Below are 20,389 nucleotides of genomic sequence, written 5' to 3' on the forward strand. Positions count from 1 at the left end.
AGGAGGGAGGCAGCGAACACTTTTACACGGGTTTGGCTGTGCACACGCAGACAAATAGTTTTAACATTCACAAAGGGGAGAGCGGGGAGGAAGAAGAGGAAGAGGAGGAGGAGGGGAAAAAAAACGAGCGTACAGCGACAGGGGGCAGACGCTGGAATCCGAGGAGCTGAGAGGAGAACCGGGGCAGGCAGGAGGAGAAATGCTCGGCTGAAAAGTGTTGGACCCGGAAGCAGCCGCAGACTTTATGGAGCAGAACCGAGGGCCGAGCTCAGTTTTCTGACCTCCACTCCCTTCGCATCTCTCTCCTGCCATTTTCTTTCTACCCGCCACCTCCTCCTCCTCCTCCTCCTCCTCCTCTTCCCAGACTGACTCGGCCCAGCTGGGCCCGACTCGAGTCCACTCACCTTCCTCTGCTGCTTCTCCCAGGCCGGATCCAGCAGCAGGTCCCGATCCCAGTCATTCTCTTGCTCCATGTAGGTTGGCGGACCGCCGGACGACGGTTGGTTATTGGCAGCGTGATAATCTACCATGTCAGGAAAACGAATAACCTGAGTGCGCCACAGAGCAACTGTCAATGCAGAAGACAAGGGAGACGTACAAAAAAAATGAAAAACAAAATAAAACAAAAAAACAAAAAAAAATACAACGGTCCGGAACGGAGAGGCTGGTGGGGATGGGGAGGAACACGAGTCAGTGGGGAAGAGTTCTTCTTCTCTCTCCGCTATCAGCAGCGAGCGCGGTCGATGAATGTGATGAATGTCCGGCTTGTGCAGTCACACAATCCTCCCTGCCTGCCGCCGAGAGAAGAAAAGCTTTCACTCTGAGCCGCGAGGTTGCTGCTGGGAGGAACCGGCCGCTCCTACGAGCTGCAGTGAAAAGCGACGTGTTGGGGAGTCGCACTTCCGGCCTTTCCTTTCAGCGTAAGGGTCTTGTGGCCCCAGACAAGCTAGCAGAGCTGCTACCGCTACTATTTTTTATTTATTTATTCATTTATTTATTTATTTATTTATTTATTTATTTATTTATTTTAGGTTTTGTATTTTCTTTTTTAAAAACTCCTCATTAACAGTTTTTTTTTAAACCGTATATTTGAATGCACTTAATACTTTGATTGTCTAATTTTTTGTATTTTTTTCTTAGAGGACAAGAGGCAGGTCAAAATAATGGATTTGTTTAGCTTAGCCCTCAGTGTCTGACAACCTTAAGTGATTATTTTAAAGGAAACGTTTTAAAGTTACCTTGATTTCCTTACCGACGGTATGTGCGTATCATTTTTACTCCCACGTCAACCTTTTAGTATTGAAACTATTTGTTGAAGGACTTTCACTTCATATCCGGTGTAAATGCATGTACTTATGGATGAATTGACACACCTGTCTCCATGCAGTTTATGAATATTCATATATTATTAGAACGTAAAGTTAAAGAGAGCTGTGTGGAATTCTCAAATGCTGAAAAACGGTTTGGTCAGTTTGAAAAAAAAAAAAAGTTTGAGGCACTCTGACTTATGAAGTCACTTTTAAAAACACTTTTTTGATAATCTGTCATTTTAGGTTCAATCAAGTTAAGCCTTGGTCCAGTACTTTGAAACTAATCATCAAATCCAGCTCATAAACTTTTAAAGACAGGAAAGTCATGGTAGAAGTTGCTTAAGCTCTGTAATTTACAATTGTTATTCCAACTGAATGGAAACCAGCATATAATTGAGGTCTAGAAGCCAAATAATCTATGGACTTTATAAAAATAACTAACCACGCCTCTGGAATGTTGATGCGTTTTATAACTATTATACAATTCAACATTTTATAACCTTTACGTGCTTGGTTTTAACTTCCTTCTTGTGGACTGTATCAGAGTCCCATCAACACTGTCATTCAGTGCCACCACTTTTTTTTCCACATAAATTGTCCAGAGATGAGGGTCAATATTTGCATGGCATGGAAATGAGATAAGTGGTCTCACGGAGATATTGCCAAAGTTAGAGAAGTCAGTTTGCGAACAGAGGAATTAGTTGTGATAAGAATCTAAAATGGCCACACTCAGGAAAAGAAATATAACATTCAAAAGAATTACTAAATATTTCCAGCCAATATTGTGTCATGAGTTGCCTGATTACATTCGAATTTAAATCAAATGCCTTTAATTTAAATGCAATGTTCAGGATCGTCCTGGCCTTAGAGCACCGTTTTCCTCTCAAAACTCAACAACATGAAATGCTTCTCCTCCTCTGAAGATAAAAAACGATCAGCGAGGAAGGGGAACCGCTCTAATTTTATTGCTGGCTCCTGCCCAGAGCGTGACCATGAAGAGGGTCATGATCCAAATAATTTGGGAACCAGTGACCCAGAGGACTGACACCCATAAAACAGAGAGGCCTGAGCTGCTGGATGATCCATTACAGCTGGTGGGACAGAGGTACGGCCTGCTTGACTCAGGGATTGTCCCGCCTCCTGGAGCCGCCCACAAAAGTAGGTCATCCTCAGGCTGTCTTGGTCAATTAGTGTCATGTAGAAGAACCATGAATCACCTTTGAAGTTGTCAGTGGATGCCATCTATTGTTCAGCTGTGTTACAACAATCTGGGATCTTCAGCAGGAAGCAGGTACACAATAATGGGCTGTTCTTATCTATTTATTCAAAATGCAAAACTGATACGAGAGGTTGATGTAGAGTTGTTTAGAGTAAGACAGGAAGTCTTTCTCACAGCTCGTACATATTCTACATTTTCAACAGCTCTTTGAATTGCCTCTTTTTTGTCGTTTTTCAACTTCTAGTTTTGAAATATGCACTTAAATTTAAAAAAAAGAAGTAATATTCAAGGACTTAAAATGATCTGCGGTGGGACGTGTGTACATCACAATGTCAGATGGAAGAGACACAAACAGGAAGAGTGTGTTAGGGATTTGGCAAATGTATGAAGTACATTCCATTCTACAAGAAATAACACAACAGCAAAGTACAGCACCACACAGCGGTGGTATAAAGGGACCAACAAACACTCACACACACACACACTTGGTATTTGGCTCTCTGACTTCTCACTTTGAAGAATGATGCTGGAGGACAGAAGTTTACACATACCAGACATAAGTGCAGAACAAAGGGTTAAATTCTCAAAACAACCCCTGCAGTTGGGTCGGCGCACACACCGACCTTGGAGAACAGTTACAGACATGGCCTACATACATGACAAGTCTCCTGTACATTTTCAAACAATTGATAAAATCCGGAACTACCACTTGTCCTCTCATTGCACCAAAATCTTGAAAAATGCACACTTAATAGTCTCACTTTTTTTTTTATGTGCAATCATTATTATGCCTTGGAATAAGCATGTCACTGAGATCATTTCTCAAATAAAAAAAATAAAATAAAATTGACAAATGCAGAAACATCAAACAAATCGTGCTGTTAACAGTGTTGGAAAAAAACACTTAGACTTCTTCTTTATTCAGTTTTTTTTTTATTGTTTTTTTGACTAAAATGCAGTAAACAATTTTTTTTTTTCCAATGCATAATTTCATAGTTTAATACACTAGTATATAGTGTTAAACATAAAATTTTACAGCTACATTTACAAAGTGTCATTTATTTAGGCTGAACCGGTTTTGTTTGAAGTAAAAGCTAATGGAATGGTGAAACAGATCAATCGACAAATGTATCTCTTTTTTGTGTGCACGATAGATTAGTGTACTTCCTTCTCACATACAAATATGAGCCCACACTTTTATAGTTTCTATTTTCTATCACACAGAAATATGAAATACAGCAGACTGCTAATACTGAGCTCCTTCTAAAGGCACCAAACCAGGAACTAGAAGTGAAATGAAGGTGAGGTGACCAGGTCAGTTGTACAAAGTCATGTGGAGCCACTGAAACATTCAGAAAGCAGAAATGATCCAGTTAATGAAAAGCATCAATATGAATATTTCAAAGTCCATTAAGAACATAGTGACATTCTGTGAAAACTATCTCTTAAGATTACACTTTCTTAAATGTCTGGTCCTTTATATGATACTGAAGCAGATAAAGAGAAATGGCAAATGTTTTTGCATGGATCCATGTTCATACCTGTCTGTAGCTGATAGTTATGGCTCCCATTCCTACCATGTCGTAGTTTTGAAATTTATCTGAAAAAAAAAAAAAAAAAAAAAAAAAAACACTGAACAATTGGGCAAAAAAATACTCCTTCTTAGAATTATTTAAAATTCAGTAAAAAAAAAAAACAAAAAAAAAAAACAAATATGTCAAAATATTGGTATTGGATTTCTATTGATAATTCTGAGCAAATGTACACGCTGCCTCCCACACCTCCCACCCTTACGGATCATTCTCTCCATCTTCATGAGCAGGTAAAGGAAACCCGGGTAGCTGACGGTCATATCAGACTCGGTGTATCTCAATCCGACCAGCTGCATTATCAGTTCGTCCACCCTGATTCCTGCAGTAGAAACAAAGCAGATGCACAGCCAAGGTTCAGGATCGTGGATTTTGTTTAGTGAAAGTACTTAAATCAACTTTGCAAGAAAATCTACGTTTGACTACTTCTCCAATGTAATGCAGTCAGTGAACACACAACGTTGCTTCAACCTCGGTAAACAAGCGACGAAGAAGAGGTGAAAATAAGCGGTGCTTTGGCTCCCCCTGTTGGTTGTGTAACTTAAATCAGCAACATGCAGCCAGTTCATTCCTAAATGCGGCTGAGAAGTGAGTAAATATATTTCCTTTTACCTGCTGCCTTCAGTGCCGGGCCGACCTCCTGGTACTCCAGATGTTGAGTTTTGTTTTTGTCAAATACGAGAAAGATATCCTGCAGAGATAAATGTTCAAATTAAAGGCAATGAAAGTGTTGTCTTGTGTTGGTGGCGTTTGTGTGTTGTTGGTGACTGTACCGTCCATCTCCTAATCTTGTCCCACAGATCTTTGAACTCTGGCCAGTTTAGCTGAGCAATGCCTTGGCTCTGGAATAACACTGAGGTCAAGGACACGCAAAACCTGTGAGATTCAATTTGATGCCGTTTTGTAAAACCTACTCTTTTTTTTTTTTTTTTAGGGTTTTGCTTTTCTTTTTTTCTTTTTTTGCTTTTTGCTTTTTGGTTGCATCTGGCTAAAATATATGCACAAAAAAAACATTCACACAGACCTTTTCTGATTCAACTGAGTTGGTCAGTTGAATGAGAGTTGCCCCAACTTCTTCTTGAGGTTGATTGATAGATCACTAATGATCTAAATATGCTCCCACTAATCCTGCTATAAGCCGAGTTTAATGACTATGCTGTCATTACTCCTGCTAGAAGCCAAGTTTAAAACATTCGCCTGAACAGGGACTTGAACCCTGGACCCTCAGATTAAAAGTCTGATGCTCTACCGACTGAGCTATCCAGGCTCTGGTCTGTAGGTATCTGCTGAGGTTTCACAAACAAAGAAAGCCACTCGTGAGTGGCCGCAACCATTTCCACCCAGAGATCCCACCTTACTGTTTCCTTACAAAGCTAAAATATCCTGGAATTGTTCCCACTGTGTATTCAAAAAAGACTTGTTGGCTCTGTTTTCTGCATAAATATGTTTTTTTTAAGAGCCACAAACAGGTCATGCATGTCTCCCATAATTTTCCAATAGAGCGCTTGTTCACAAAGTATTAAGGAGGTCTACTCATGGATGAAAAGGAAACTTTTGGACAGTAAAACCAATTCAGTTGTGAACACCTGTGGTATCTATTGGAGCACACATTACAGTGACACAACATCTATTTGTTTTTTTTTGTCTGGTTGCTCCTATTGTTGATTGCTTGGTAAAACAATCTCGCCTGAACAGGGACTTGAACCCTGGACCCTCAGATTAAAAGTCTGATGCTCTACCGACTGAGCTATCCAGGCCCTGAAAGGAACAACTAATGGAGAAGTAAGATTATTAGTCAAGATCTGGAGGTTTGAATGAGTTGATCAATTGCCAGTGAGACCAGTGGCAGGTAAGAACTCTTACTGATCTACTGACATCAAAAAGCCTATTGTTTTCATGGAATTGTTACTTTTTCAAACATCACCTTCTTACCATCTACTTATCTCTTAATAGTATTCTCAGCTATAATAGTATTCTCAGCTATTATCACCTTAAAATCCTTTGCAGCCATATTCAAAAGCTCCACCGCCTGAACAGGGACTTGAACCCTGGACCCTCAGATTAAAAGTCTGATGCTCTACCGACTGAGCTATCCAGGCTCTGCTTCAGCCTCATCACAAATTGGTCTTGCCTGATAACAGAGAGCAGAGTGAGCTGAACCCTTGTTGTTCGGTAGTATATACAGAATATCACTTAAGGAGGAAGCCGACAGTTGCAACCCACAGATCCACCGTTGCTGCTGACATGCAAAAACATGCCAAAAAAATCTGTTTGAGAATGTCTGTCTTCCTGTTGCTAATTTTTCAAAAATGTGCCCATGTATTGCTGATCTTAGACCTCAAATGGTACTACTACTTCACTATGTATTTTTCTATCTCGTTGCTGTTGAGCCAAATTTAAAACTTTCGCCGCCCAAACAGGGACTTGAACCCTGGACCCTCAGATTAAAAGTCTGATGCTCTACCGACTGAGCTATCCGGGCTCTGACACCACTCCACAGCCTGGTGTCTTGTAACTTTCCCTTCATCCTTTTGTCAAACATCTCAACAACTTTGCATGTGTTTCCTCATGAATATTCAGATTTGACTTCAAGGATACATCCATTAGGACCACCATGCTCTTGCAGTGCTCCAGAGCCAAGTACTTCTCACTGCCAGCGAGAACTGAAAGCACACAAAAGAAAGGTCATCAACAAACACAAACTAGAAAAAACAACAAGCCAGAAAAATTCAATTGAGAATGTTTACACGTGACTGTGTTGCGTAACATGAAACAGCTTTTTCCAGTTCAGAATTAAAAAAAAGACTTGAGTGGAGGGTGTAACATGACGACGTGCAAACAGCCTCACTGTGCTGCAGTGGGTGTGTCCAAAACGATCGCCGTTATCGGCTCCTTTTTAAGGCTCCTTTTTAAGAGAGGTAATTTATCATTTATTTCCCCGAGTCACTAAGGAGATCAAAGTTGGTAGAGAATCATCTGCAGCACTGTCAGATAATCAGACAATAGGGGAAACTGACCTCCTCCCTGTATGGCCTCAGTCAGCAGGTTGTGAAGATGCACCGGTTTGCAAAATCCCTTCTGATGGCACAATAAAAGAGAGTCGGTGCATCAGACATGCTAGAGATGTTCAATATGCAGCTAATTTACTGATGCTGGAGAGCTCCGGTGTGCAGCATTGTCGAATGCAGGTCAGCAACATTCTCACCTTGTTGCAGTGCTTCTTGAACAAGTTTTTAGTGGACTGAGGAGAAGGAAGCACCGTCTCGTGAAGGAACGACTGGTGCTGGGACGACAACACAATGCCACATTCAAGAACGTCATCGCAAAACAAAAAAAAGAACTGCTTGGTGTCTGTATTTCGATTTCCAGAAGCAGCCAACACCTCCACAACAGACGAGCAGAGTGGCAGCAACACTATTTATCACATGGAGAGAGACAAAACATCCCACTCCACCCGCCCATTCATGGCACAGTCATTTCAGTCTTAAGATCTCACTAGGCGGGCCTAGAGCAGCTCCTAGCAGGGCCTGGATAGCTCAGTCGGTAGAGCATCAGACTTTTAATCTGAGGGTCCAGGGTTCAAGTCCCTGTTCAGGCGAGTGCTGTTTTACCAAGACATTAACAATAGGAGCAACATATCAAAAGGCAAACCGCCTGTGCTCATATAATATAGGACATCAAAGGTGTTCTAGACTGAATTGGAAATTCTATGCAAACTTTGAAAGTAAATACAACTTGCCAATATAAAGAAGTTTATTTTGTTGGCCGCGGTTCTTTTTTTCTTCCACGATTAGACCTGGTCAATACTACAGCAGACATACTGTACATTATTTAAAAATGCTCCTTGTAAAAAAAAAAAAAAAAAAAAACGTATTTCACCTTTGGCCAGTAGAGGGAGCAACGTTTCTGGGTAAACAATATGTAAATACGTTGCACTTGGAATTGCACATTGATTTGAACTTAGGTGAGCGTCAGTGACTAAACACAAGTAATTTTTCGAAATCTATAAGATATAAGTGATACATTTACTTTATATTTACTTACATAACTGCCATCTTACCTGTGTCATTGAAAGTTTATCTAGAGGAGCTGGTTTATTGGCTGAGCTGGTGGGGAAAAAAGAGCAAGAAGAAACTATATTAATAATTCATTCCAAATGCTTAAAACGCTGTATGGTGATGTTTGAGTAGCATCAAGCTCCATGTGTGGAAACTTACGGGACGCTGCCCTGTTCTGTCAGCACCCTGAGCAGGAACTGTCCCTGTTGGTTGGGCTCAGCGGTGGAGGGGATGATGACGTAACAACCGGGAGGCAGGGAGCTGCGGAGGACGACCTCTCTGCGTGAGGAGTAGACTTGGCTGCAGCACACTGGACGCAGCATGCTCAGCTCCTTTGCTGACAGATACGTGTTGTTTGGGTGAGCCTGGAGAAAGAAAGCACGTTCAACCCCGGTGCACACTGATCCCTGCAATGGCACTTTCAGCACCATTGTGGATGCCTTTTAGTAAAGTCATGTCAAAGTAAAGGTCGGCTAGTAACGATCCTGTGTGCACCTGGTACACGTGCAGTGCGAGAGAGAGGGTGATTCCTCTGCGTCTCTGGTGTTTCTGCATGAGAGCCAGAATGAAGGAGCAGGTCTTCTTGGAGTCGTCGCTGTCGTCCTTGGACAAGACGAAGCAGAACTGCGGGTTCTGCCAGAAAAAGCCTGCAAACACACAGTGACGCTCCACATCATGCCACAATCTACACCACCGGGCGTCAAGAGTTGCAGTTAATTAGAGAGTGTTGTGTGCCTTTGTTGTTTCGATCCATGATAACTAAACAAACAGAGACTGTGGAAGGTGCAAAGGTCACTGGCCAGTGGCCACAGCTTCACAGACACAGAGCCACTGTCCAAAGTGCTGTGGTATTACTGGTTATTAATTATATTATATTAATAATAATTAATATATTAATGGTTCTGGTTCTGAACAATTGAACCTGTCTTGACTTGCTGCTAGATATGCACTCTCCATTAACAGCAGATCAGTGACTCACAAAAAGACATGTGAATTGACAGAGTGAGGGATTTGAATTGTTATTAGTAATGAGACTGTTTATTCAGCGGTCGTGAACACATGAGAAACGCTCCGTTGCTGTATCCAGTACTTTTGTGCGAATAAAGTGCATATTTCATGACGTATCATAGGTTATCTTACCTCCTTGCGCAGAGCCCCCTGCGCTGATGGAAGGTACCCAGGTCCCATGATGCATTGTGCACGACCACGGATGCACGCTGGAGCCTGGGTTACTGAGAGTGTCCGTCAGGTGGCAAACCTCCATCAGCTCAAAGTTTTGTCTGAAGTCGGACACTGACATCCTGAAGGAGAGAGAGGTTGATTACTCTCTGAAGTTCCCCACCAGATGTCCAGATGGAGGTTTTTGTAGCGTTTTTACGGCTGTACATGAAAGTCAGCATTGATGCGAAGCACCACCAACCGTACCAGAACTCTCCATCCTCCTGGCTCACTCTCTCCAGTCTTTTCTGCTCCTCCATGCTCACAGTGTTCCACTCTGGCCTGCACAAACACAAAGTGACAGAGGCATTTTGCATTTAGGCCTAAATTCAACACTTTCATTGGTGATGTGCAAATCATATCTTTTAGTTTTTCTTCTTTTAATTTCTAACCCTTTCATATCGCTCCAAGGCCCCTCCCACTCTGTGTTGCCCCAGGGGTTCAGGATTCGCACCATGTCCATGACGCCGTGAGTGGTCTTCACCTGGCAGAGGAAATTTCAAACAGAAGTCTTCACAAACTTAATTAGAAAACTTTTAAAACTGACAATTTGAAGGCTTGGTACATGTAAGCAACAAATGATTCTGACAGGGTGATGTTTCAGACCACATGTGAGCAAAATATTGTAAAAAAAAAAAAAAAAAAAGTTCTAGAAGAGAAGTAGTGTTTTTATTTTCTTCTAATATTTGTTACGATTAAATTTACCAATTTCGATTACATCAATTTAATCTTTTTTATCATTGATAAGGCAGGTGCAAGAGTAGGTGAGTCTCAGAAGGCAGAACCAACAGCTTCACCATACACGCAATCTGTAATTAAGTCTCAGAGATACACACAAGGTAAGAAGCTTTAGAGTCGTTTTTAGCTTTGTAGCCACTCTGTTACTCCAAGAACTGGGGACATCGGAATGTAAATGCTCTCAAGCTTGTGTCAAAAATCAACCTTACCCTCTCCACCGCAGTCAGAGAGTAGGCATGTCTAAACATGATTCCCAGCTCATTCCGCTGTTCCAAAGGACCCTGCAGGGTAAATAAAAAAAACAAAAAAACCCTCCCTCAGTAAGGTCAAACATGACTCATCACAACCCACTTGACGACCAAGTTTAGACACGTCCTGTTGTGGCACCGCTTCCTGTGAATACCTGGCAGTTGGCGCAGTTGATGAGCGCTCCTTTAGCCAGCAGGTGTCTGAGGAAAGCTGGCAGGTCTCTGGGCAGCGACACCACCTTCAGGACCTCCGTCACGCCACCCGTCATGTCCACCATGGCCTCGTGGGGGAAGCCCATATCCAGAGCTCTGTAGCCTCCTTTCAGCCTGCGGCAACAGGCATTTAGCACACATGTCTAATTAGCAGATATATTAAAAATCTGACAATAGAGATGATTTTTTTTTTGTGGCATTTTTAGGTTTTCTTTATAGCTCTACACCACTTTATTGTAAGAACAGGGCAGTAAAAATATGTAGCAAGGGAAGGACACTTTGAGAAACAGCATAAAATGACCTTTGGCACAGGTTTATCGTTTGATGTTTTGGCAACTACAGACAAAAAAATAGTTGTCATTGCACGTCAACTATATTTCAATGCACTCACAGACATTGGGCAAATGCACACACTGATGTATACGCTCCCTTGATGACTCACTTGGCATAGGCCTTTTCCAGGAGGGAGCTCCAGAACTCGTGTCTATCTGGGGAGCTGAGGTAAACCAGCTCGTTGTCCACAGTGGGCAGCAGGTCGTCTATCCTCACCTCCTCCCACTGGCCATACTGCCAGAACTGAGAGGCAGGTCACGCTCAACTTCCCAACTCAACACACAGAGGATGCAGCAGCGTGCAGTGACTTTTATTTCTGGGCCACTTACTTTGAAGGTGAAGCAGCCGTTGTAGCCGTCCTGGAATTTCTGTCCTAGCGGCATCACCCTCTTCAGCAGAGAGCGATTCACAGAGAGAGACGCGATGGCAGAGAGCAACCAGCAGTCGTCTAAAGAAAGGGGGTATAATAAAGGCTGAGGACAAGTGGAATGGCTCCATTTACGAATTAATGACATTTTTACATGTTTTACCTCTTGGTTTAATGTATTACTTTATAGCTGTTGCTGTAATAACTAATTAACTAATTAATTAATTAATTAATTTAGACAATAGTTCAGCTGTTACTACACTAGGAGCAACAGCCATGTTTCCAATCAAAAATCTGATCAATACAATTGATCACTGGTATCATGGCATCTATTTTTAACATTAGATTCAGCGTTTTGCAACACACAGTAGCAGTTGTCCTTTTAAAATCAGCACTTCCTTTTCGAAGCAGAGCTGTCCTGACTGGTTGGGCCTCTTCAGACTCATGACGCAGAGAAGACGTTTTTTTCAACCTGACACTTAACCTTGATATAATCTTCTTTTTCAAATGCAAGTCAAAAGAAACAGCAAGTTGTGTAAACATGAGCCGTGCACTTACTAAGTTTTCCCTGGCGGACGTCCAAGCGCGTTGCTCCATTTACTATGAACTGTGGCGACGGCGAGAGCTCCTGCAAGCAGGGAGGAGATTTGAAGTTGGTGGGCATAAAGGGTGGAGGAAGAGGAAGAGGAGGAAGAAGAGAAGTGGAGGAGGCCAGATGGGAGGAGAGGAGGGTGAAGAAGAAAAACATAGATAGGTGTCCAATTAAACAGGCTTTGGTGTGACTCAAAAGCATCATAGGAAAGGGAGAGGCAACTAATTTAGGGGGATCAGCAGAACTTGGCACTGTATTTTTTGTCTCTTCTTTTTTTTTTCATTAAAATGAATAAGTTAAAATAATATACTCTAAAACGTGAAAATTAACAATGATTTAAGTCACTGACCTAAATCAGTTTTATTCAGTTTTTTCACTATATATATATATATAGATTTATATAGATTGTTTAAATACTTCTTCAGATTTGTTTTTTCCTTTCCTGTTGGATCAGCATCCATAATTACAGCAATTACAGGCAGTAGTCATGCGTTTAAACACGTTAAAATGCACCAAGGGCATTCCTGAAAGTGCTGCAAAAACATGAGGTACCTTGTGCAGTCTGGGTCACCCTAAATGAATGTTTTCTTCATGCACCATTTACTCTTGTTGAGCTTTTAAGTGGTTATTGCTGTTAAAAGAAGAAGCCCGAAATGCACAAGATAAAACGTCATAAGCCAGTAAACTACATGAAGACGCAGCAGGTGAGATGGGGATTACTGTGTGTGCGTGCGTGTGTGTGTGTGTGTGTCCTTGAGTGGCTGTCAGTGATACTCGTTGAACAGGACAGACACGTATCCCAGAGATGGTCTGCTCAGCATGTAAAGTGTCAAGAGGCAAATCTGTAAATCTGCATGTTTGTCTGACAAAAGTGCAAGTGTCCGAATAGACTTAGAGGATCATGTGAGAAGGAAAGTGTTCAGTTTTCCCCTATGAGATTTTAAATGTGTTGGCGTAATGCAAAAATACTGCAACTGTTGTTGATGTGTTTATTTGTTAACTTTTTCCCCCGAACAAGCTAATGTAGCTCACAATCTAGACACAGTGGCTATATTTTCTGGTATATATTTATGGCTAGAGCACTGACATAAAACCATAAGAGTTGCCTCTGTGCCAGCTTCTTGCAAGAGCATGCCTGTCTGTGCCAAATGTGTTGGTGTGTGAAATGTTGCTGTAGAGTGGGGCGTGTGTGTGCGATAGGGTGAAGGGCAGGTAACCAGAGTTACATAATCCTTCACTCGGCCAAATTGAGGCGCTGTGGCAGTGGCAGTGGTGTGACATTCTCCCCGTTGGAAGTCTATGAAATGTATACATGATTTTGAACGTCATAAATCTCCTGTTGGCTCACGGCCACCGATCTCTGTTGCCCAGATCACTGTTTTTTCCATGAATTGTGAAACACTCCTGATACGCTAACAAAATAACTACTTGGTGTGATTTCAGCAGGAGCTAAGAAGCAGTTTGAGTTGATGTGTTGATAAATCAACAAAAACCAACGGACTGCCTTGCACTGTGCATCCACTGTCATAATACTCCTGCGTCTATCATGAGAAGAAACCCATGTGAGACACATGAGTCATTCATTGTTAGTACAGTGTAAGCACAACGTCAGGCTCCCGTTCATCCCCAGGAGGTCCGGCACTGCCCTGCTGTATTTGAGGAGATGAAAAGCTCTGATAAAGTGATGGTGTCATCGTCTCTTTTAAAGCACTTTATAACAAACAGCTACCATTGTTCCTCTGTCATGTGTGGACATGTAATGGTTGAGGGAGTGAAAGCGAGTGGCTTTCACCAGTGGAAAGCTGCTGGGAACACAGTGAAACAACAGCATGGCATCAGTCACTGTCACAGGGCTAGAACTGTTGTCTGCAAATATTATGTCAGCTTCAACTCACAGAGAGGGATTTGAGTGTGACAAATGTGCAGTGAGTTTCAGTTTTTGGTGCAGATTCCAGTGGCTAATTTCCAACTACGAGGACGAACTAAATTGGACCCTATCTTAAGGTATACAGCTTAGTTATCAGTGCAGTTAATTTTCATTGCATTTCTGCCAAAGCATTGACCAACAATTGACCGAACATCTGTTGGTTAGAACATTCTTTGGACAAGCCTCTACTTGGTGTACATTTTTATTACACTCAGCTCTCAGTGTGTTCCTGTTTGAGATACTAGCATAGATTGTCTGGCCCCTTTCTGCTGCTCTGTCAGTTTCCTGAAACTTCCCTTGTATGCTCATGAACTTTTATGCACCAGTTAGCCTTTAGCTGTGGGTGCTCAGCAGGTAAAAGTTTAATAGAAAACAAGTCAAAAAATATTTGATTTGTTTGATTTGAGCACAAAGGCTACATTCAAAGTTTTTGTTTTGTTTTTGTTGTATTTGTTAAAATATCTTCCAATTTTACCGGTTGAAATATTGCAGATTAGGATTTCACCATCTAATTATGTGTTTATTGCAAACTACTTGACCCCGTTTTCCCACTTGATCTCAGAGTTTTCTTATAACAGCTGTGACAGTATAAAATCCCAAAACCCTGCACTGCAAATGCACAGGCAAGATCACCTGCCCTGAAATTAGAGCTGCCTCCTTTATGTAACTGTAAAAACAAAACAAAAAAATTATGGATTGCGTAAATATAAAACAAAACAAAACTGAAACACACACATTTGATTTCATTCCTATATATTTAAATGTTAGACAATGACCATGACAGATGAAGCTCTGATAGCATGTCCCTTCTCATTAATAACACCTGAGATTATGTGTGTGCACGGATCAAATACATTAAGTGTATTTTCGGACGCCACTGCTTTCAGCCTGTACCTATACTTCACCTTGGGTCGCTTCCACTTGATGCCGGGCTGCATCTCCAGCTCCCCCAGCGGGAAGTGATAGTCCACGAACAGTCCGTCCCGGCCCACTGTGGTGCTGACGTCCGGAGGCTCCGGTGCCATGTCCCCGGTCAGCAGGTCGTCCAGCCAGCGGCGGGACTGAGAGCCGAGCAACTCGTCGGAACACACCGAGTCCACGTCGTCGTCCAGCGGAGGCAGAGAGCTCTCCGAGGAGACGCTCAGCGACTTGATCATGTCGGGTCAGCTTCAGCGGTTCTTAAAGTACCGTCTGGACCGAGTTCCTGTCTATCTGTCTGTCTGTGCGTCAGCTCGACACCTGGGAGCACCGAAGCCACGCCCTTCCCACCTGGGCGGGGAAGCGCGTGCAGGTCAGAGCTCCCTGGCTTCCCCTCAGCCTGGCAGCCATGTCTTCACCTGACAGCTTAACGCGGAAACGCCAACACGTTTTCCTAAGTGTGTACGTCAATGTAGGGATAATTATCACATAACCTGTAAGGTTCTAGTATCGAGCCCATTTTCAGACGTCCTGGGAACCCGGCTGAGGAGCCTTACACCACTTTTTCTTTGTAATAGATAACAACAGCCTCTGTACAATTCAAGAAAACTGCATATTCACACCAATCACCAGCAAACATGCAGTTTTGTTGCACGTTTCACACGATTAGGACAAGACAAACCCAATCAGTGCCCTGCACGTTGCTACGTCACCCATACGGTGTCAGCTCTGCTCGCTTCGAACCCCAAGGAGGCAGGTACCAAAATCGTAACCCCTGGGACCGTGCTGGGGCCCGTGGAAATGCGTCAATACCGACCCGTACCGTACCGAGATGTTACCGAGGGCGCCTGTGGGTAAACGCCCTAAGAGTACAAGAGAATGACCTGGCTGTGCTGTGAGTGTGGTCACTAACCTGGGAGACACATCACTGGACCCTGCTAAGTGAATTTTACACCTTTAAATTCTTGAAATGTTCAGTATTTTGCCTTATCTTTTTTTCAACTGCCACCTGTTTTTTTTAATTTTATAAGAAAAACCAAACATCGCTTAAAATCGGAAAACATAAGTTCAACAATTTTAGTTGCATTATATACATCAGGTTCTTTTTTTTAAGTTAAATATAATGTCACCTAGTCAAAACAATAGAAACTCTCAGAAATCCTCTGCAAAATCAGACCACCACTGGGAACAGTAGCCTGATGAGTCAGCGTCAGTTCGTTGTTGACAAATTTTTATTTTTTCTCAATACCAGACTGCAGCCAACACCCTGAAAACAAAGATAAACAAAACATGACACGGAAAGACACCACAAAGAGTCGAGACGTCTTAATTACAGATAAGAATAAAAAAGACACACAGGCTGTAAATGATAAATTATTTATTGAGAAAATTGTGATTATTTAAACAAACGAGCCGGTGGAATCTGTAATAACTGATATATATGGGTGTGTGTGTCTGTCTGTCCGTCTATTTCTGTGTGTATCACTGAGAGGTCGCCATGATGCTGGATACACCTGTGAAGAGAAAAACAGGAAGAGGAAACAAAAGCGGTTAATTCACTTCCAGTCACTCAGACATAAAAGAGGCAGACACATCATGAAGAAGAGATAGAAACATTACGCAAGTTCCGTTATTTTCTTATTTATTATGTTGCCATGATACCTCCTGCCTCTTAATTTTTAAGGGATGGCAACCACAGAAATGTTGATTGATTAGACTGAAATAGTGTCTATTGGGGTTTGGTGCCACGGTTAACAAGTGTGTCACAAACAAAAAGATTACAGGCGTTCAATTATAGGCCTTCGTGAACGTCAAGGTTTTGGTCTGGTTGTCACTACATTAAATCATTTTTCAAAATTTTTTAATATATTCTCTGGCAGAGAAAAAACTGTGACATCACTTTCCGAGCAGACTCGTGACTGCGGGCAGGAGGACTCACTCTCAAAGTCGATCTTCTCCACAATGTTCTTGGGCTTGACGCTCTCCTCCTGGTTGAAGATGAAGATCTGGCCCTCGTCGTTCTCCGTCCAGCTGAACTTATTCATCCAAACCTTCACCTGTGTGTCTGTACAGTTGTAGGAAGGGATGGAAAAGGACATTTCAGTCAGAGCTGAACAAATTCAGCCTTCTTCGTAATCTTGGCAACTTAAGTTCAAATTAAGTTAAAATCAATTTATGCTCATTTTTTGAGGCCACGTGTGTGTGTGTGTGTGTGTGTGTGTGTGTGTGTGTGTGTGTGTGTGTGTGTGTGGCATGATTTCAAAGACTTTCTAATCCTGATGTATTCAACTGTAATTGCGGTACATTGTTGACTAACAAAAGATTCAAACGTGCACTACAATAAACAACTGTTGGTTCTTACCCAGAGGGTCTCCCAGCATCTCAGCCAGTAACCGGTGCTCGATTGTCTGGTAGGTGATTCCCACAACATGGCAGATAACTGAAGGGGGACATGAATTAAATAACATATGGTCACACGGAGACCATGTGACATTGACGTTCCTGCTCAGTAAACTCAGCTGACGATCATAAACTCACACTTGCGAACTGAATCCTCAAAGCCTGTGATGCCGTCGATGAGTTCTCTGTTCTCCTCCAGACTTTTCTGTTTTGCAGAGAGAACATTGGGTCAGCAATTATGTTTTTTTTCCCCCAGATTGGACATCAGCAAGGCATCAGGAAGAAAAAGACAGACATGTCAAGTGATTACATTCGGAAACTAATAAACTGGGGTGGTGCAAAGAGTTTAATGACTCATGTAATTAGTCAGCGATGTAAAATCTGATCCGGTTCTGATCCAGTCCTGGGATGAACAGGTGATTGTCTTTAGAAAACAAAACAAAACTAAAAGCTACAGCAGTTTGTGTTGGGGAAAGGGGGAACTGCCCTTGCATTTTGTGAAAAGCAAAAAGATAATTTGATCTTTTTTTCTATAGAAGTAAATCTGTTTCATTTGCAATTCTTATATCTAGCAAGAGTGTGTGTTGCGACACTGTGAGAAACAGAAAGAATACATTTTTAATCAAACAAGCAGAGGACTTTTTAGTTGGTTCTCACAGCTTTATCATTCACATCATGTGTGTGTGTGTGTGTGTGTGTGTGTGTGTGTGTGTGTGTGTGTGCGCATTACCCAAAAGCTCTGGAAGTGGCACGTCTCCAGCAGGTTCCCCAAGTACAGGATCTGCCTGATGGGGCGTTCCTCTTGCTGCGACACTGTAGTCAAGGAAGCAGCCCCCCCAACCCAGAAAAAGAAGAGCCGCCAACACCACAAAAGAAACCAGGCATTCACTACAGGCGCGTTCACCTAATAATACTCACTGATTTAGCCAAACTAGAACTTTACAGCATGGACCGGTGTAACAAAACAAAAACACTGTAGATTCATGCAATACAGCAGTGCACATTGTCTGTAATGTTACTGTTATGCAGTGGTTCTCAAACTTTCTCTGTCTGTCACTCCCCACCTTGGAGGAAGAAAATTTGACGTGGCTGTGTCTTGAGGGATCCCAATGAACCTGCAAGTGGTCCCATGTCTCTAGGACAAAGTTGAATTTTGACCCCATAGACTTGCATTGCATTAGGGTTAGCGATAAGGCTGGAATCAGGGTCAGGGTTACTGCTGGAATTAGGGTTAGGGTTTCGGGGTTCCTTATGGGCTAGAAGCCCCAAATTTGACATGGCTGTGTCTTGTGGGACCCCGATGAACCTGCAAGTGGCCCCATGTCTCTAGGACAAAGTTGACTTTTGACCCCATAGACTTGCATGGCATCAGCTAAAAGTGGCACCAAAAGGATACGTGAGTCTGGTCGATCATGCACTTGCACAGGGTGAAGTCAGTGTGTGGCAGGTTGGTCAGGGCCTTCAGTAGGATCTGTGAAGTCACCTGCGTCTGGAAGTACGCCGGGTTGAACTGGTACCTGGAGAGATATTAATCACGTATATTCATGTAATTGTCTTATTTCAACAGAAAATGGAAATAGGAAGTCAGAAGTAAGTTTAATCTACCATAAAGTTCATAAAAGAGACGGGGAAATGTGACTGTGACTCACAGTTTGAGGACAGCCAGGTTGGCCTCCAGGTCATACGCATTTTCTTTGGCTTGTGTCTCAACGTAGCGCTCCAACGTGGACAGATTTTCTGGATTATACCTGTGGTAGGCATGATCATATCCAGAACGCTGTTAGTATGCATGGCATCACTTCACCTCAGACATAACATTGCATTCAAATGAAAACTGCAAAATGATGTTACCCCAATAATTTATAGCTTTAAAGTAGACCATTACAAACAATGATGAAGGACAGCATCATTGATATGTGGACACACATTTATCACATTTTTTACAGTTAATCGTTTTGTGGGTCCACTCCTCTACATAGCTAACCCTTATTGCCATGGCAAAACTTTCAAAACAACTTCACTGGCTTGACCCAAATAAATATAATTCAACAGCATAAACAGGTCGTGAATTACAACGTTTTTTTCTTTTCTTTTTTTTTTCTTTGCCACTTTCATCTGATATGCATGCAAATTGACAATTATCTCGTACAGGTTGCAAGGTTTAACCAGCAGTACAGAATTCTTGACACGTTTTCTTGAATTTTATGTCCGTCAAAACAGGTTTTTACAGTGAGGTTTATTAAGAAAACTGCTAAATACGACTACACACAGTACGTGAGCTGAACAGAACGGATGTTTACAGCTCGTTTGTTGGCTGAGGGAACAATGACTAATTCGATTTATATATACAAATATAGATAATGAAAAGTTATCTATATCTTCACTATTAGTAGTTTTCGGACAATTCCCTAAATATGTCACTTTAAAATGACGTTATTCGATATATTCACGCTGCGAACTCCAGTGAATCAATATTAGCTTGGATTGTTAGCAGGCTAGGCTCTCGTTAGCTTGTTCGCCGGTTAATCAAACCGGAAAGATCAGCATCCATACCTGTCGATTCCCCTCAGGAGCTTTCCAACGTTCGCCCGCATCTGCTCGAAAGACGACGACATTTTGGTCCGGAGGTTGACAAAAACGGTAAGGTTAAAAACTTGAATAAACCCACACGTGGACCGCGGGTAGGAGGGAGCACAGAAGGAAGGGAGGAAGAGTCGAGCAGAAAGGACCGGTACACAACCGGATGTGGAAAATACCCGGACACTGAAAATCGACGGACTGCTCACCAAAATTGCGCGTGACGGATGGTTTTAGTTTGCTGTAAAACACGGTTGTTTAATTGCGCGTTCAAACGATGAAAAAAGCTCGTTATCGCTCCCTCTTACCCAAAGCCCGGATAATCTATAACTCACTTTTAATAGATGTCATTTTGTTTTATCGTTTTTCAGTAGAGCATTGGCTAATAAATGATCTGGGGCGTCATCCCGTGGTTAAAATGCGGAACTACACTACATGGGCCACACCGTAATCTTTATGGATAATCGAAATAGGGTCGCATACACCTCTTGCTTTTGCTATGAAAACGAAAGCAGTTATCCAAAATTATGTTTTTTGTTTGTTTTAACTGAAATGGCTTTTTAAAGTGCTAAAACATAGACGTTGGGTAAATTTACTAAAGCTTACTGCCATGCATAATGAGCTAAGAAGAGTTTTAATGCAGTGGTGGGCAACATTTTTGACTGGTGGGCCCCAATTGGTT

At 42.2% G+C, this 20,389-nt stretch overlaps 3 protein-coding genes and 5 non-coding genes across 16 annotated transcripts in view; 1 reads left to right on the top strand and 7 right to left on the bottom strand.

Annotated features, from left to right (window-relative positions):
* LOC142895462 (alpha-actinin-4-like) overlaps window positions 1-819 on the bottom strand; it is a 49,201-nt gene extending 48,382 nt beyond the window's left edge. For 3 of the 8 annotated variants that reach the window (XR_012928215.1, XM_076036541.1, XM_076036535.1), the window contains exon 1: window positions 405-817. Coding sequence is in view for 7 of the 8 variants with exons in the window: in XM_076036541.1 (XP_075892656.1) it covers window positions 405-530 (126 nt within the window). In the remaining variant the exon portion in view is untranslated. Of the gene's footprint in view, window positions 1-404 lie in introns of all 8 variants that reach the window. The other 5 variants (XM_076036539.1, XM_076036540.1, XM_076036538.1 and 2 more) reach the window with 3 other exon arrangements.
* Window positions 820-2,409: 1,590 nt separating this feature from the next.
* LOC142895453 (calpain-9) lies at window positions 2,410-15,045 on the bottom strand. The gene is made up of 20 exons (XM_076036520.1): window positions 14,718-15,045; window positions 11,852-11,921; window positions 11,256-11,374; window positions 11,036-11,169; window positions 10,536-10,707; window positions 10,342-10,413; window positions 9,787-9,878; window positions 9,602-9,676; window positions 9,317-9,477; window positions 8,672-8,823; window positions 8,336-8,541; window positions 8,179-8,224; window positions 7,324-7,401; window positions 7,136-7,196; window positions 6,717-6,781; window positions 4,892-4,960; window positions 4,731-4,809; window positions 4,324-4,440; window positions 4,071-4,129; window positions 2,410-3,871 (listed from the first exon to the last, which is right to left on the bottom strand). The coding sequence occupies exons 1-20, from the start codon at window positions 14,967-14,969 to the stop codon at window positions 3,845-3,847; spliced, it is 2,106 nt and encodes a 701-aa protein (XP_075892635.1). The 5' UTR covers window positions 14,970-15,045; the 3' UTR covers window positions 2,410-3,844.
* Window positions 5,313-5,385, bottom strand: trnak-uuu (transfer RNA lysine (anticodon UUU)). The gene has a single exon. It is a non-coding gene; the product is annotated as a tRNA-Lys (tRNA).
* Window positions 5,803-5,875, bottom strand: trnak-uuu (transfer RNA lysine (anticodon UUU)). The gene has a single exon. It is a non-coding gene; the product is annotated as a tRNA-Lys (tRNA).
* Window positions 6,145-6,217, bottom strand: trnak-uuu (transfer RNA lysine (anticodon UUU)). Its single transcript has one exon. It is a non-coding gene; the product is annotated as a tRNA-Lys (tRNA).
* trnak-uuu (transfer RNA lysine (anticodon UUU)) lies at window positions 6,528-6,600 on the bottom strand. The gene has a single exon. It is a non-coding gene; the product is annotated as a tRNA-Lys (tRNA).
* Window positions 7,644-7,716, top strand: trnak-uuu (transfer RNA lysine (anticodon UUU)). Its single transcript has one exon. It is a non-coding gene; the product is annotated as a tRNA-Lys (tRNA).
* A 1,046-nt stretch (window positions 15,046-16,091) lies between the features above and the next one.
* Window positions 16,092-19,861, bottom strand: eif3k (eukaryotic translation initiation factor 3, subunit K). Of its 2 annotated transcripts, none has more exons than XM_076036557.1 (8): window positions 19,684-19,861; window positions 18,780-18,878; window positions 18,527-18,647; window positions 17,861-17,935; window positions 17,269-17,335; window positions 17,093-17,170; window positions 16,670-16,795; window positions 16,092-16,244 (listed from the first exon to the last, which is right to left on the bottom strand). In XM_076036557.1, the coding sequence occupies exons 1-8, from the start codon at window positions 19,743-19,745 to the stop codon at window positions 16,213-16,215; spliced, it is 660 nt and encodes a 219-aa protein (XP_075892672.1). In that variant the 5' UTR covers window positions 19,746-19,861; the 3' UTR covers window positions 16,092-16,212. The 2 variants fall into 2 exon arrangements, with proteins under 2 accessions (XP_075892672.1, XP_075892671.1); XM_076036556.1 differs by having other exon boundaries at window positions 17,861-17,938; window positions 19,684-19,860.
* Between the last annotated feature and the right edge of the window lie 528 nt (window positions 19,862-20,389).

The sequence above is a fragment of the Nelusetta ayraudi genome, unplaced genomic scaffold (assembly GCF_046127955.1).
Source record: "Nelusetta ayraudi isolate G7.1 ecotype Tasmania unplaced genomic scaffold, CSIRO-AGI_Nayr_v1 ptg000048l, whole genome shotgun sequence".
Classification (NCBI taxonomy): Eukaryota; Metazoa; Chordata; class Actinopteri; order Tetraodontiformes; family Monacanthidae; genus Nelusetta; species Nelusetta ayraudi.